The 16,262-nt window shown below is 44.4% G+C and overlaps 1 protein-coding gene across 2 annotated transcripts; it reads right to left on the reverse strand.

Annotated features, from left to right (window-relative positions):
* Positions 1-1,241: 1,241 nt before the first annotated feature.
* Positions 1,242-16,059, reverse strand: tmem64 (transmembrane protein 64). Of its 2 annotated transcripts, XM_054763148.1 has the most exons (4): positions 16,007-16,059; positions 14,967-15,927; positions 4,551-4,706; positions 1,242-2,374 (listed from the first exon to the last, which is right to left on the reverse strand). In XM_054763148.1, exons 2-4 carry the CDS (start codon positions 15,678-15,680, stop codon positions 2,189-2,191), a joined length of 1,056 nt encoding a protein of 351 aa, XP_054619123.1. In that variant the 5' UTR covers positions 15,681-15,927; positions 16,007-16,059; the 3' UTR covers positions 1,242-2,188. The 2 variants fall into 2 exon arrangements, with proteins under 2 accessions (XP_054619123.1, XP_054619122.1); XM_054763147.1 differs by lacking the exon at positions 16,007-16,059 and having other exon boundaries at positions 14,967-15,994.
* Positions 16,060-16,262: the final 203 nt, after the last annotated feature.

The following is a 16,262-nucleotide window of genomic DNA, read 5'->3' on the forward strand; positions in this document are numbered from 1 at the left end:
GGACTTAATTCTTGCACTATTTTAAATGTATACCGTAAATTCCAGTGTGTAAGCTGCTACTTTATTCTTACATTTTGAACCTTGTGCCTCATACAGCGGTGCAGCTCATTTCGGCTAAACGCTCATCTCCTGATATCTCCTTTACTTCAGAACTACCACTGATTGTTTACTTGGAGGCAGTGAAAAAGCCAAAGCTCTTACTTTGGCAGGAGCCAATCACAGGCTATCAGTGCACTCACAACAAGCATGTCAACCCATAGGAGGTTGGTGTACAAATACCCAATACTGTACAAGAACACACCAGTCTGACTCGCGGTGTCATCTTTTAAAGACACTTTACTAACAGCACTACATTCAGCACACGGCAACTTCATACTCAAACACAAATATGGAAACATGTCCCGATGTGACTTTAAAATGAAGAAAAATACACCATTTTAAAGGTTTCCCATAATACCTTGCGTCGGAGCAATGCCTTTATTGTGCCACTGCGTTGATGTCAGCGCTTCCTGTCTGTTGGTCCTCTGGCTTCCTCTGGTGGACAGCAGCAGCACTGCAGCCATTTTCTACAAGTATGCTTTCCATGCTCTCCTCCAATGAAATGGTCTTCTCAACCAAAATGCATGATGGGAAAACTTTAAAATGTTTTTTCCCCCATTTAAAACTTGCATTGACACATGTTTCTATATTTCTGAGGTATAACCCTTTGAGTGTAGTCGCTGTGTGATGAGTTGAATGTTGTTTGTAAGATGAAACTGTGAGTCCGACTGTTATACTGAGGAATGACCTCCTGCAGTTTCCGAAGGGTTGACAAGCTCCCTGTGAGTTTCTTCATAGCTCATGATTGGCTCCTGTCAAATAAAGAGCTGCCTGGCCCTCATGGACTTGTGCGCTCCACAATAGGCCACTTAATGCCATGGACACGTGCGGCTTGTATACGATCAAATCTGCAGCCAAAGTACCTTTTTTCATATCATAACTTCATTCCCATAATATTACAACTTTTTTTGCTCTTAAATGCAGTACTTTTTTCTGAAAACGTAATTTTTTTAAACTTTATTCCCATTTTCCAACTTCTTCTCTGGTAAATTTGGTATTTGATTCTCAGACTTTTGAACTTGATTCGATTGTGTAATTTTTTTTGCAATGTTTTCCTTAATATTGGAACTTTATTTTAGTTCTGTCCATATTTTCCCATAAATGTGCAAGTTTATTAGCGTAAATGAAGTTATGTCCAGCCGTGGTAAAGCAGGGGTGTCCAAAGTGCTCCTTTTATTTCTACAATGGCTCGTGGTACATTGTAGCAATAAAATACATTTTTAAAAAACAGCAAAAATGGGGGGAATACAGCAAAAAGCCACAATATAAAGAGAAAAGGTGGACATGTTGATAGCAATGCTAAGTTTTTTGCCTTTTTAGGAAATGAAAAATGTAAGAATATCAATGTGTTCTCCCGCATCCTTTGATTTTTTTTCAATATGCCCTTTGGACACGCCTGTGCTAAACTATATTAGAATGTGTTTTTCCTTTCCAGTCTGGCCCCGGTCGCCCCTGGTAGCCCCTGGCATGCCCTGCTAGTCCCTGCTGGGTCCTGCTAGGTCCTGCTAGGCCCTGGTGGTGTGGCGTGCGTGTGTGAGCTTGTAGTGTATGTGCACAGTAAGAAGTCACGTGATGTAAAAAGCTGAAGATGGCACATAAAGAAGCCGCGTGAATGTGGTTTAGCTTCATTGTTGGACTCGTTGGTTTGGTTTCAGCACTAAAAGGTGGTCTTCCCAGACTAGAAAAATGCCGTCATGGAGAGGAAAGTTTAGTGTGGAGTTCTGCGAGGGTGTGGGAAGAACCTGAGAGGCAAAACTGCCTGCTTTGCTCTCATCAGGACCCCAAGTAAGACACTCAACTACAAGCTGACTCAATGCCTTCCTTGCTTGGGAGGGAAGAACAAGGAGAAGACGTGAAGGTGCATAGCTTGGTGTCACACCAAGAAGAACTACATCAAGTCTCTGCTGTCTACAAGCTCCAGAGGTCACATTCAAGGTGAATTGATTGACATCTCCTGTAAGAGTCAAAGTACTGCTGGAATACGCTCTAAGTACTGCAGGAATACTCTCCAGGTACTGCAGGAATACTCTCCAGGTACTGCAGGAATGCTCCTTAAGGTCCAAGACTGCGTGCATCAGGCGGGGTTCTTCTACACCACGTTGACGCCCCCGCCGGCCGCCACCCTCTTGCTGCAGTAGTTGAAGCCGGTGTGGTTGGCGGAGGAGCCGTTCATGCGTGATGAGCGCAGCTCCATCTGGCAGGCGACGATGGCGGCGTTGAGCTCCACCTGAGCGCGATGCACCACGTAGAACATCAGGCCGACGCTGATGACCATCTGAGCACACGGCAAGACCTGCTGTCATCCTTCAAGCAACATGCGGCCAAACGTTCGCCACGCCGCTCACCACTCAATATTTTATATATATCACCGTTAATATTGTTGTAAATATTTTGTATATATTTACATTTTTTACTTATTTAAATATATTATAAATATATTATATTAAGTAATTGTTTTCTCTCTTTTTTTTTTTTTTTAAATCAAAGACACTTCTTCTTACCAAATGTATTTGTTGTGAGTTTTTTAATTGTCAAATCCCCAAAAAAGTATATATTTTTATTATTTATTAATAATCATATTTTATTATGAACAAAATTATGACTACTGAAATGATTCCATAGATGTATAAATGTGTAAATTTGGGCTCGGCACCTTGACTTCTTTCAATGCAAGTTTGTTGGTAAAACAACACAAAAGTGAAAATGATAATATTCAAATACGTCATAATAATAATCATCATCATCATAATAATAATAATAATAATGATAATGAGTCGACTATACATGATTATGGTTTCACATAACGAGTTTGCCGCCCCTATGCTAACACAACATACTCTCAATGGGCCTCATTCACGAAACGTTCTTACGCACAAATGTGTTCTTAAAGCCTTCTTACGAAGATTTTTGGCATTCACGAAACGTGTTCTTAACTCCCAGTTCTTAGATCTAAGAACAGATTCTACGAACGCTCAGGAGGACTCTTACGCACAAGCAAAGCTTGCACTTTCAATGCGCAATCGCCCTCATGATGGATTTTGCAACCTGATCCCAAAAAATGTAGTGCAAATAAAATATCCCAACAATTATTTATCATCAAAACAACTAAAATATACTCCATGGATAAATATATATTCAAATCCCAATTCATCCAAAAAAAGGCTGGCTGGACGTGCGCTGCACAGAGAGAGAATGTAAAGGGACCATTAGATTTATTTGCTGAAAGCCACCAATATTTGATGTCCCGCTTCAGGCTTCAGGCTTCCCTCTCTGTTCTTGCAGGTGTGCAGGATCATCAGAATAACATCCCAATGAAACGTGGTGTGTCTATTGCGCACGTAGCACCCCCAGATAACGACATGCGCCCCCAGCCACGTCTTGAGCCAGAGCACGGGGCTGCTGTATTAATTAGGCAGCGTCTAATCAAATGTAACCACAGAAAAAATACATTGTCACACACAAACTATGTATTTTGACTTTATTTTTCCATCATGATTGTGTAAATATTTTCTAGAGATTCTGAAATGGTTTGGTTTCTGATTGATGGCCCACCTCCCGTTTCCTCCAGATCCCTCCGGTGCAGTCCAATCTTTTTTTTTTAGTCTATTTTAAGTCAAAACACTTCTTTTTAACCTGTGCAGTGGCGCGTTTCTCCGTGGAAACGGCATTTATGTTTCCTGCAATGGTGCTCCATGCCGACTCTTTTTGGATGGCCTGATGACGGGTGGATACACGTGAAAATAAGGTGGTCTTGTGTTCGCTCACTCCTTGTAAAAGCACCTCTATTTCAGTACAATTGAACTTTTTCTTCTGCTTGTTGTCCAGCTGCTCCTCAGTCTTGTCCTTGCGCGTTGCCATCTCCGCCTCCAGCTGCCTGTTGCGCACGGCACATTTTTGACCTTATATAGGAAATAATAGGCGGTGACCTATGCAAATTAGGGCTCACATGCACGGGCATCGCAGTTGGCATTCATCAACCTAAGAACACCGGTGCGAACAATTATCCCTACTTAAGAACGTGTCTTGAATGTGGCGCAGTTTCCAACCCGCGCCTTCTTAAGTACACTTCTTAAGAAGACTTTTAAGAAGATGTTCGTGAATGAGGCCCATTGTGCTGATGGTGACAACACTGGGTAGCATAGCAATTAGCCCATGGCATGCAAGTATGCCCCCTAGTGGCTGTGAGCAGCATAGGCAATGGCATCGTTTCATCTCCCGCCCGTGCTGTAACATCTGCGCTTTCATCCCGCTTCAGAGGGAAAAACTTCACAGCTTCCCACAGCAATTGTTGAAAAGGGGGGCACCCGGCAGCTTTTATCTACCTTTTATGTATTCATGAACTTCAACGTGTCGCTTTGCTCTACGCAGGCTCGTTTCACTGCTATGTCATCCCCACACGGGCTGTGTTGCGTAATGTTGTCTATTAAAAATGATTAAGTGGTGATGCTCACCTGCAGACAGAAGACGAGGTAGCCGCTGACGCTCTGCTGGGCGATGACGTCCTCCATGGTGCGCAGCGTGGTGCCCAGGTAGGAGTTGAGCAGCTGGGTGGGCAGGAGGCCCACGGAGGACGCCACCAGGTAGTTTGGCAAGGACACCTCTGTGACCTGAAACACACACACACACACACTTAGTCTCTTCTACATACACTCTTATACTGTACTAATCATATTCATAATCATTCATCTTCAGAGCTGAAGTCATTTTTTTGCTTTTGGGTATATTTCATAAACATTATTGCTGAAGTCATGGAGGGAAAAAAGAATAGTTTCTTGTAGGAGCCCTTACTGATCACGTGAAGAAAAAGAGCTTATTTCCACATTCTTCCTCATCATCATCATTGGGATAAGGATTACGATTGTCAACTAAAGCCTTGTGGTGCAAGTTGTGTGGAACAAAAGCAGGAGCGAAAACATCACAGGTGGGTTCCAGAAGACGGAATATTCACTCCAAAATGCAAAGAAAAACAACAATGAGTGAATGATGTCATAGGATGATGAGCATGAATCCAAGGCATCATTTACAGGAAAAAGTCATCGTCGTCAATTCTTCCCATGAAATGATGAATGCATTCCCTTCATATTAGGACCCGTTCCCCTTGGAAATACTACTACTCTACTTTATTCTCATAACAATACCAACGTATTCACTTACGGACTGTTTTCTTCCTAAATCTACTACTTTATTTTCAAAATATGAGGACTTTTTCCCCATAAAATGATTCCTTTATTGCCATAATACGGTAATACTTTTGACTACAGAAATTTGGTACTTTATTCTAAAACTTTGATTTTTTAATTCTCATAAAATTTGAACTTTATTCCCATATTATGTTTTCCCACATACTGTAAATGTACTTTTTTTTGTAATATTACATTTTTTTTATATCATAACTTTATTCCCATAATACTTTAATCCCCCCCCCCCCAGCACCACACATACAACTTGTTCACATAAATGTACTTTTTTTGGAAATATACAAATTATTTGGTATCATAAATTGATTCCCATAATTTTTTCGCTCAAAATTTGTTGTATTTTTTTCCTCAAAACATAATCATAACATATTACCACATTTCTTTGGTATATTTGGTACTTTATTCTAAAAGAAAAAAAATTGGAACTTTTCCCCCTCCATCGGACAATAGAGGGGCAGCGGAGCTCATTCTCCAACAGACTCCTCCAGTTCCGTTCCCACAGTAAATGCTACAGGGCTTTATTCTTAAACTTGGACTTTTTTCCCCCCATAAAATTAAAACTTTATTCCCAGAATTTTGTGACTTTTTTCACTCAATAGTACCTTTTTCCCCTCAATACATCGTTTTTGTAACTTTATTCCCATATACAACTTTTGCAACATTTTTGCTCATACACATACATAACTTTATTCCCATATTACAACTTTTTCTCTGGTAGATTTGGTACTTTATTCTCAAAAATTAGCAGTTGATTCTTGTACTATTTTAAATGTATAACTTTTTATTCGCAATGTTTTCCTTAATATTTCCCCTCCATCGGACAATATTGTCCAACAGACTCCTCCAGTTCCATTCCTACAGTAAACGCTACAGGGCTTCATTTATTCCAAATGCCATCCAGCTAATAACTCACCTGCCTGTCAAAGATAATTCACAACATTATTGCGCTGTACTGTCTGCCCTGCCTTGTATAAAGTGTACATTTAATTGTATTTACCATACAGGTATATCTAGACACTACTTGTAAATATGCTGATCTTGTTTATCTTATATTCTTTTTATTTATCTTAGATTCCTTTTATTTGATTATATTGTATACATATTGCACTGCATTTCATTTAAGAGTGTTTTTCTTGGTCTTCTGCAGTTGAGCTGCTGTAACCGAGCAATTTCCCTTGTGGATCAATAAAATCTGTCTAAGTCTAATTGTACCATTTTATTCCGGCAATATATTGCCATAAATGTGCAACTTTATTAGTGTGAATGAGGTTCTGTCAAAATGTTTTCCTGGTAAATTTGCAAGCAATAATTCCAGGATGATGCTACTGTCTTGTTTGGTGGGGGGTTGTTGTTTTTTTTTAATTTCTCTCCAAATCACACTTCAAATAATTGCTGATGATAGCAATGTTGGTTTGACGGGATGTGTCCTGGAAGAGCTGCTGTCCAAAGTCCAGCTCCACTTCACGTCCACACAAGCCAGCGCCTGCAGGACTTCAGTGATGACATAAGAATGTGTGTGTGTGTGAGTGTGAGTGACCTTGGACTGCAGTGTGTGTGTGTGTGTGTGTGTGTGTGTGTGATATGAGCGCTGCTGCTGGGAGACGCCTGATGTGCCAACATGCATTGGTCATCATGCACATTTTGGCACGCCAGGCAGGGAGGGGGGGAGGTTTCTACTTTTGTTTTTTAAACTTCCTGAGTAGAAACAGGTCTTTCTTGAAAGTGTGGGCCGTGGGAGGGGTTGGAATGCTAACACTGTTGTCATCATGCAGTCATGCATCTTTAAGGCCGCGTCAAATGTTTGACACCCACGTCATAAATCATATTTGAAAAGGCCAGTACTGTCTGACTTTCTTAAAGATAAACTTTTAGTGACATAAACTACGTTTACATGCACTCAATATTCGGGTTATGGTCAATATTCCGGTTTCTGAAGGACAACAAGGACAGCAAGGACAACGTCTCCACGCACGGAAAACTTCATGACGCAATGCGCATGATTTCCGCTTCTTCTTCCTGTATCCAAAAACAACAACACGCCAGATGCCTTTGTTAGCGCTTTGGTGCTGGTACTGACCCGCCAGCAGTACTTGTCACTATTCTGTCTCACTTTCTCCATTACTGGAAGGCGAGAACGTGAAGAAATGGCAAATAGGAAATGCCACCTGTTTCCACCAGAGGTCCCTGGACACTTTGGATGAAGGTGCGTGCGAACAAACCTTGCTTCGCGTAACTTCTTGCGCACCTTCTGGTAGATTTTGCGATCGCTGTACTTTCGTACTTTCTACCATCCATGAAAGACACAATGTTCCTGTCTTTCACCACACTAACCAGGTGGCTGGTTTCCTCCTCGCTCCAAAAGTGTGGGGTTTTGCGTATCGCCATGTTTACCAGTAGATGCTGTCAAAGAAACAAGATTCCTTTCGAATAGAACACGCATAGACCACAAATTAATGTTCCCTTCGATCGGGATATCCCGATGGGCGTATACATGGCCCAATATTTTAATTAGAAAAGGAGTAACCCGGGGGAATATTTGTTGGGGTTTTTTTTGTTTTGTTTTTCTTTTTAAATCGTAACATGAGGATATTCCAATTTTTCAAAAGTGTTATTGCCGAATTATTGCTAATATTCAGTGATGATGGGGTTAGTTGACTGCATGCAAACGTACAAATAGATGATGGAACAGGAACGGCGACGCAGCCAAAGGTGACAAATGTTGCTGCATTCTTTCGTTAGTGGGAAAAAAAATTGAGGAAAAAAAAGTCAACAAATGTTACATTTCTGTCACGGATTTGTACCGCGACGGATTCATTTGGAGCTTTTTTTTTTTTTTTTTTAGTTTGTTTTATTTTTAGATTTGGTGCTCCCGGTCACTCAAACACATTATAATGTGTAGCTTGTCCTTCCAACTCCGTACACTAGATGGCATCATAACACACCTGCTCCGCCAGAGAAGAAGATGATGTAGCAGGACGGTAGAAAGGCATCTGTTCATCAGTATAGCCATACATTACATTGTACATCACATACAGGGGTATCCAAAGTGCTGCCCGGGGGCCAATTGTGGCCTTTGGCTGTTTTTTTATTGGCCCGCAGCCAGGCCTGTCAAGATAACAAACTTGGCTGGTCGATAATAAGGTCGACCACCTTCACCCAGTATGTCAAATGCCACACTAGAGACAATAAAACTTTGGACCTCCTGTATGCAAACATCAAGGATGCATACACCTCATCCCCCCTCCCCCCAATGGGGGTGTTCTGATCACAACCTCGTCCATCTCGTCACAGACTACACTCCAGTAGTGAAAAGACAACCACCTGTGAAGAGGCCTGTGAAGCAGTGGTCTGAGGAGAGCAGTGCTAGGCTCAGAGACTGCTTCCAGACAACAGACTGGGAAGCGCTCTGTAGTCCCCATGGCAGTGACATTGACAGCATGACACACTGCATCACAGACTATATCAACTTCTGTGTGGAGAACACTGTGCCCTCCAAGTTGGTGCGTTGTTTTCCCAACAACAAACCCTGGGTGACCTCTGAGATTAAGGCCCTGCTGAACAAGAAGAAGAGGGTCTTCAACTCGGGGGACAAGGAGGAGCTGTGCAGAGTCCAGAGGGAACTCCGGCATAAGATCAGGAAGGGGAAGGACTGCTACAGGAGGAAACTGGAGAAGCGGCTAGAGCAGAATAATGCCAGGGAAGTCTGGAGAGGCCTGCAGACCATCACAGGCCATGGCAAAGGAGTGGGGAGAGACCAAGCCAGTGGGGACAAGATCTGGGCAGATGAGCTCAATCTGTTTTTCAACAGATTTGAGTCTGCCCCCCCTCCATCCCCTACCCACTCATCACTCTTCACCCCCACATCCCCATCCCAGCCATCCTCTACCCCCCTCTCCATAACTGATGATCAGGTGAGAAGTCAACTAAAGAAGATCAAGGCAAGGAAGGCCCCGGGACCGGACGGCATCAGCCCAAGAATCATCAAGGACTGTGCTGACCAGCTCTGTGGAGTTCTCAGGCACTTGTTCAATCTCAGCCTGAGCCTGGAGGAAGTCCCGGCCCTGTGGAAGACCTCCTGTGTGGTCCCGATACCAAAGAAACCACGTCCCAAGGAGCCTAACCACTTCAGGCCTGTTGCCTTGACCTCTCACCTGATGAAGACCATGGAGAGGATTATCCTGCAGCACCTGCGACCACTGGTGGGCACTCAGCTGGACCCCCTGCAGTTTGCTTACCGGCCTGGGATAGGAGTGGACGATGCAGTGATCTACCTGCTGCACAGATCACTACTACACCTGGAGGACAGCAGGAGCGCTGTGAGGGTCATGTTTTTTGACTTCTCCAGTGCCTTTAACACTATCCAGCCGTCACTGCTCAGAGTGAAGATGGAGAGTGTGGGAGTAGACCAACAACTGACTGCATGGGTTATAGACTACCTCACCAACAGACCACAGTATGTGAGGCTCCATCACTGTGTGTCTGACATGGTACTCTGCAGCACAGGTGCCCCTCGGGGTACGGTGCTCTCCCCTTTCCTCTTCACCCTCTACACCTCGGACTTCACACACAACTCCACACAGTGTCACATCCAGAAGTTCTCCGACGACACAGCCATCGTTGGTTGTGTTTCGGAGGGGAATGATCTAGAATACAGGACGGTCATCAGGGACTATGTCAGCTGGAGTGAGCTTAACCAGCTGCAACTCAACACCAGCAAGACAAAGGAGATGATCATTAACTTCCAGAGGAAAACATCCCACTTCACACCGGTGAACATCCAGGGAGCGGACATAGAGTTGGTAGACAGCTACAAATTCCTGGGTGTTCACCTTAACAACAAGCTGGACTGGTCCGTCAACACCCACGCCCTCTACAAGAAGGGCCAGAGTCGCCTCCACCTGCTGAGGAGACTGAGGTCCTTTGGTGTGTGCAGGACTCTCTTACGGACCTTCTATGACTCTGTGGTGGCCTCAGCCATCTTCTATGTTGTGGGCTGCTGGAGAGGGGGCAGCACGGACAGGGACAGGAGCAGGATCAATAGACTGATCAGGAGAGCGAGCTCTGTCCTGGACAGTCCTTTGGACTTCGTGGAGGAAGTGGGGGAGAGAAGGATGTTGGCTAAGCTGACATCCATCATGGACAACACCTCTCACCCGCTACATGACACTGTGGGTTCCCTTAGCAGCTCCTTCAGCAGCAGACTGTTACACCTACGGTGTAAGAAGGAGAGGTTCCGCAGGTCCTTCATACCGACCGCTATCAGGCTCTATAACACCTGAACCATTTTGTATTCACTATGTCACTATGCATTCTTTGCTTGTGTATCTTGCTTGCTGCTGTAACGGGTGAATTTCCCTGCTGTGGGATTAATAAAGTACTACTACTACTACTACTAATTGTGCTACAATCATCGTCAATCGATTTTATCGATGACATTTTTTAGACCATTTTTGCATTATTTGGCATGAGAGGTGTAATTCACATTTGAACCACTAGATGGTACTCAAGTGTAGTGTACAATGTACCTGTGTGAGACATTAGCTGGACACAGAAGCTGCCTGTATGTATGTTTTTGCAATGTAGCCAGCGACACTGGTTGCAAGTGCACACCATTTTGCACTGTTTTCTTTATATTTGCAGACCAATTGCCTCAATAATCATTGTCTGTCGGAACGAAGGCTCCGCTGCCCGAGGCACCTACATCGGTATTTTTTCCCCCAGTCAAGTGCTCAACTTGTTCATTCTGTTTAAAACCGAAATGTCAGCTGTGGCATTCGCTTCAGAAACCATCGCTTCTGTGCCTTCTTCACGTTAGCGTATGCTGCCTCATGAAGCTATCTGCTAAACCTTCTGTACTCCACTCATGAGTAGCCCTGCCTCCACAAAGTGGCTGAATAACATGAGGGCCCACTCTCTCCGTTCATTCCGTAATAGAGCCAATGAGATGCAGAGTGAACCCTTTTGTCATCCAGCCTGTGTAGCACAGAGACGAGCAGATGAAACACACACATACATGCACATTTCAATTTACCAAGGACGTCCCATTAGCCACCTGTATCCACCTGTTTGTTTTTTTAATTGTTTGACTAATCGATTATTGTGACAGGCCTACCCGCAGCATATTTTTTTTTAATAATTCAACAAGAAAGTTGAAATATTTGGGGGGAAAAAACAGCAAAAATTTGAGAAAGGAGCAAAGCATGACGTTGATATTAATAATACACTTTATATCTATAGCACAAAGCTGAGATGCACTTTTTACTAAATATGAAACAACCGTTCATTTTTCACTATGTGCCCCTCGCTGGAACAGGTTTGGACAGCCCTGGTGTAAAACATAAAACACATCACGGCAGCATTTTCAATGCACCATTTCTTGGGGTGAGGAACAAGCAAGTGCCAGGACACACATGACAATTTGACAAAAAATAATATTATCCTGTGACAAATGTCATGTATTTTCCTGAAAGAGCTATTAATAGCAGCATTCACGGGTGCTGGTGTACCCAATGTTGTGGCCAGGAAGTTGTTTCTGCTGCTGGAGAACTTTGGACCAGGATCTCCACGTCAGTGTTGCGGTGACACACAGCGGCCGTGAAGAAGCATCTGGGAGTATTCCAAGTATGCAAACAGCTAGCATGCACGCAAGTACGCCCAAACAAAACTTCCTTGTGTCGCACTCAATCACGCCACTGGAAACAAAAACCTTCACAGCATGCCTTCACTGGACAAACCACTTGTTAGCATGTTTCTACCCGACAGCCACTTGTCAGCATGTTCCTACCCCGAAGCTTAACATCAACTCCTTCATGCTCTCGCACTCTGTTTGCAACCTCCACTCACGCTCGCTATGTTTACAAACACCACTCTCTCTCATACATACACAAATATATATATATATATATATATATATATATATATATATATATATGTATATGTATATATATATGTATATGTATATATATATGTATATGTATATGTATATGTATATATATATATATATATATATATATATATATATATATATATATATATATATATATATATATATATATATATATATATATATATACATACACATATATACACACACACACACACACACACAAAGCTCCAAAAAATTAAAGGAACACTTCGAAAACACATCAGATCTAAACTGGGGAAAAATGATGTTGAATATGTTTCCTGATAATAAGTGGGTGATGTATTAGTAACAAAATGATGCCACATCATTTGATAGAAATGAAAATGATCACCCTATAGAGGGGGGAAATCAAAGACACCCCAAAAATGAAAGTGAAAAAATGATGCAGCACACTGGTCCATTTAGCTAAAATGTCATTGTAGCAACTCAAAATGATTCTCAGTAGTTTGTGTGGCCCCCACATGCTTGTACGCATGCCTGACAACGTGGGGGCATGCTCCTAATGAGACTACGGATGGTGTCCTGGGGGATCTCCCCCCAGATCTGGACCAGGGCATCAATGAGCTCCTGGACAGTCTGAGGAGCAACCTGGCGGCGCCGGATGGACCTAAACATAATGTCCCAGAGGTGTTCTATTGGGTTTAGGTCAGGTGAACGTGGGGGCCAGTCAGTGGTATCAATTCCTTCATCCTCCAGGAACTACCTGCATACACTAGCCACATGAGGTCGGGCATTGTCGTGGACCAGGAGGAACCCAGGTCCCACTGCACCAGCGTAGGTTCTGACAATGGGTCCAAGGATTTCATCCCGATACCTAATAGCAGTCAGGGTGCCATTATCTAACCTGTAGAGGTCTGTGCGTCCTTCCAGGGATATGCCTCCCCAGACCATCACTGACCCACCACCAAACCGGTCATGCTGAATGATGTTGCAGGCAGCATAACGTTCTCCACGGCATCTCCAGACCCTTTCACGTCTGTCGCATGTGCTCAGGTTGAACTTGCTCTCATCAGGGAAGAGCACAGGGCACCAGTGGTGTAGTTGCCAATGCTGGTGGTCTATGGCAAATGCCAATGGAGCTCTACGGTGCTGGGCAGTGAGCACAGGGCCCACTACAGGACGTCGGGCCCTCAGGCCACCCTCATGGAGCCTGTTTCTGATTGTTTGGTCAGAAACATTCACACCAGTGGCCTGCTGGAGGTCATTTTGTAGGGCTCTGGCAGTGCTCATCCTGTTCCTCCTTGCACAAAGGAGCAGATACCGATCCTGCTGAGGGTTGAAGGACCTTCTACGGCCCTGTCCAGCTCTCCTGGAGTAACTACCTGTCTCCTGGAATCTCCTCCATGCGTCCAGGTACCGCAGTGATGGCCTGGTCCAGATCTGGGAGGAGATCCCCCAAGACACCATCCGTAGTCTCATTAGGAGCATGCCCCCACGTTGTCAGGCATGCGTACAAGCATGTGGGGGCCACACAAACTACTGAGAATCATTTTGAGTTGCTACAATGACATTTTAGCAAAATGGACCAGTGTGCTGCATCATTTTTTCACTTTCATTTTTGGGGTGTCTTTGATTTCCCCCCTCTATAGGGTGATCATTTTCATTTCTATCAAATGATGTGGCATCATTTTGTTACTAATACATCACCCACTTATTATCAGGAAACATATTCAACATCATTTTTCCCCCAGTTTAGATATGATGTGTTTTCCAAGTGTTCCTCTCATTTTTTTGAGCAGGGTGTATATGTATATATATATATACACACACACACACAGTATATATATACTGTATATACATACATATATATATATACATACATATACATACATATGTATATACATACATATATACATACATACATATACATACATATGTATATACATACATATATACATACATACATATACTGTATATATACACATATATATATACTTACTTACATATATATATACACACACACACACACACACACACACACACACGCAACCTCCACTCTCTCTCTCTGCATGTTCGCAACCTCCATTTGCTCTCAAAAATCTTAACATTTCAAAGCAAGACCAAAGCGCATCTGGTTCGAACTTTTTTTTTAAATTAATATTTAAGAAATTTGATGACATCTTAACAGAATTCTAGACATTTTAAGGCCTTAAACTGAAATGATTGGATTTTAGACTTTTTCAAACCCCCAATTAAGATACCGATTGGTGTACCTAATGTGGTGTCCAGTGAGACTTGCTGCGCTAAGGACTGCGAATGAGTACCTAATGTAGTGTCCTGTGTATGACTCGGGTGGATGTTTAGCATTATTAACCTTGTTAAAAAAGAGCAGGGTGGGTGTTGAGGGCAATTGAAAGACAATGACACACGAGTGTGTTGAAATAGGAGACAAGTGATGACAGCAACAATGGCTGGAGGTCTAGCTAATGCCCGCTTGACTTCTCGATACCATGACAATTATTGCAGATTTCAACATTTCATGGATTTTTTTTGCTGGCTTTTAGCATTCTTTCCCCAAGTCAGGAAGAGGAGCAATCAATGCGTGTCCATTCCTCACAGTGTGGATGAAGGTCAAGCCACACCTCACACTAGTTCCTACAACTCTTAATAGTGCTTCACTTCTTTTTACACTTGCATGTTCAACCCTGACTTAAAGGTGATGCTGCCACCTAGACCCTGGAACAGATTGGCAACAAGCCATGTTGGATCTCCAAGAAGCACAGAAAGCGAGATGTGGTACTTACTGAGAAAACTGCATTTTGGAGTCCAAAGGGAATGGGGGTGAGTCTCGCTAAGGCCACAACTTTGAGTCTGCTCCCTCCTTCCACTACTCGGATGAGGGCGCTGAGCTGCTCGCTGTTCCCCACCTTGTTGCGCACCCAGTCCGTCAGCAGCCGCTTGCACGCTAGGTGCGCCACGAAGGTCCCGATGAGGACGCCCACCATGACGAGCCCCAAGCCCAGCACGAAACCATAAAGGTAGCCGGCCGCCACGTTCAGCACGATGTAGCCCCACCCGCACGGGAAGGAGACCAGGATGAATCCCACCACAAACAGCAAGGCGCCCACCAGGCTGTCCAGGCCCTCCACCCACAGCAGGAGGTCCTTGAGGTGCTGGCGGACCAGCACCACCGAGGAGAAACAGACGGCGGTGAGGATGCATGCCAACACGGCGCTCTTGAAGCAGAAGGTGGTGATGCAGCACGGGTGCCTGACGTCGCCGCCAAAGGACGACGCCCCTGCGGCATCCGTCGTGACCTCTGGGTCACCGACGCACCTACCCGCCACACCGGGCCCTCGCTCATCAAAGGCGCCGCATATGAGGAGGTCGATTTTGTCGCACTCGTCGGCGGCGGCGCTCCTTTGCAGCCAGCGGTTCAACTGGATCTGCGCCTTGCCCGCGGCGTGCTTTGCAAGCTTGGCGAACAGCTGCATGCCCGAGGACCCTGACAGCGACATACCGGGCCCCTCAGGTGTGCTCCTACCAGGGGGGGCAGCTGTGACGTCCTCACCAGCAGCTTTCACATTCAGGAACACTGGAAGTCACTGCAAACTATGCACTTGAGGCTGAGATGAGACAGCCATTTAACAGGAATCTTGAGCGTTTATCTCGGGTACACCCGACGGTCAACACACCTGTCCCACGTGACATCTAAGTCATTACTGCGAGATGAACTCTCCATGTCCACAGACGTCATGGCTCAGTCTGAGGATGGAACAAGATGCCAGGAGGTGACCAAACAACAGAAACGAGGGCAGTCGGTGCACAAACTCGCTTGACTCACCTGAGAGTGTTCCTCACCTAGCTAACGTGTGAGGTAGGTGGGGGGGGGGGGGGGGGGGGGGGGGGCGGGGCGATAACGTCACAGCACAACTAGCTGTTAGCTAACTAGCAAGCCGCGGGGCTAAAGTCCACCGCCGCGCTCCAGAGTCTAAAAGTCATCCGTTCCCCAGCGAGCAAGAATAAGCTTGATTGGCCAAAAAAGAGCTGTGAAGATGAAGGTTGTGTCTTCTGCTAGCCTTCCAGTCTTCTAACGTCGC

Source organism: Dunckerocampus dactyliophorus, chromosome 20 (genome assembly GCF_027744805.1).
Source record: "Dunckerocampus dactyliophorus isolate RoL2022-P2 chromosome 20, RoL_Ddac_1.1, whole genome shotgun sequence".
Taxonomy (NCBI): domain Eukaryota; kingdom Metazoa; phylum Chordata; class Actinopteri; order Syngnathiformes; family Syngnathidae; genus Dunckerocampus; species Dunckerocampus dactyliophorus.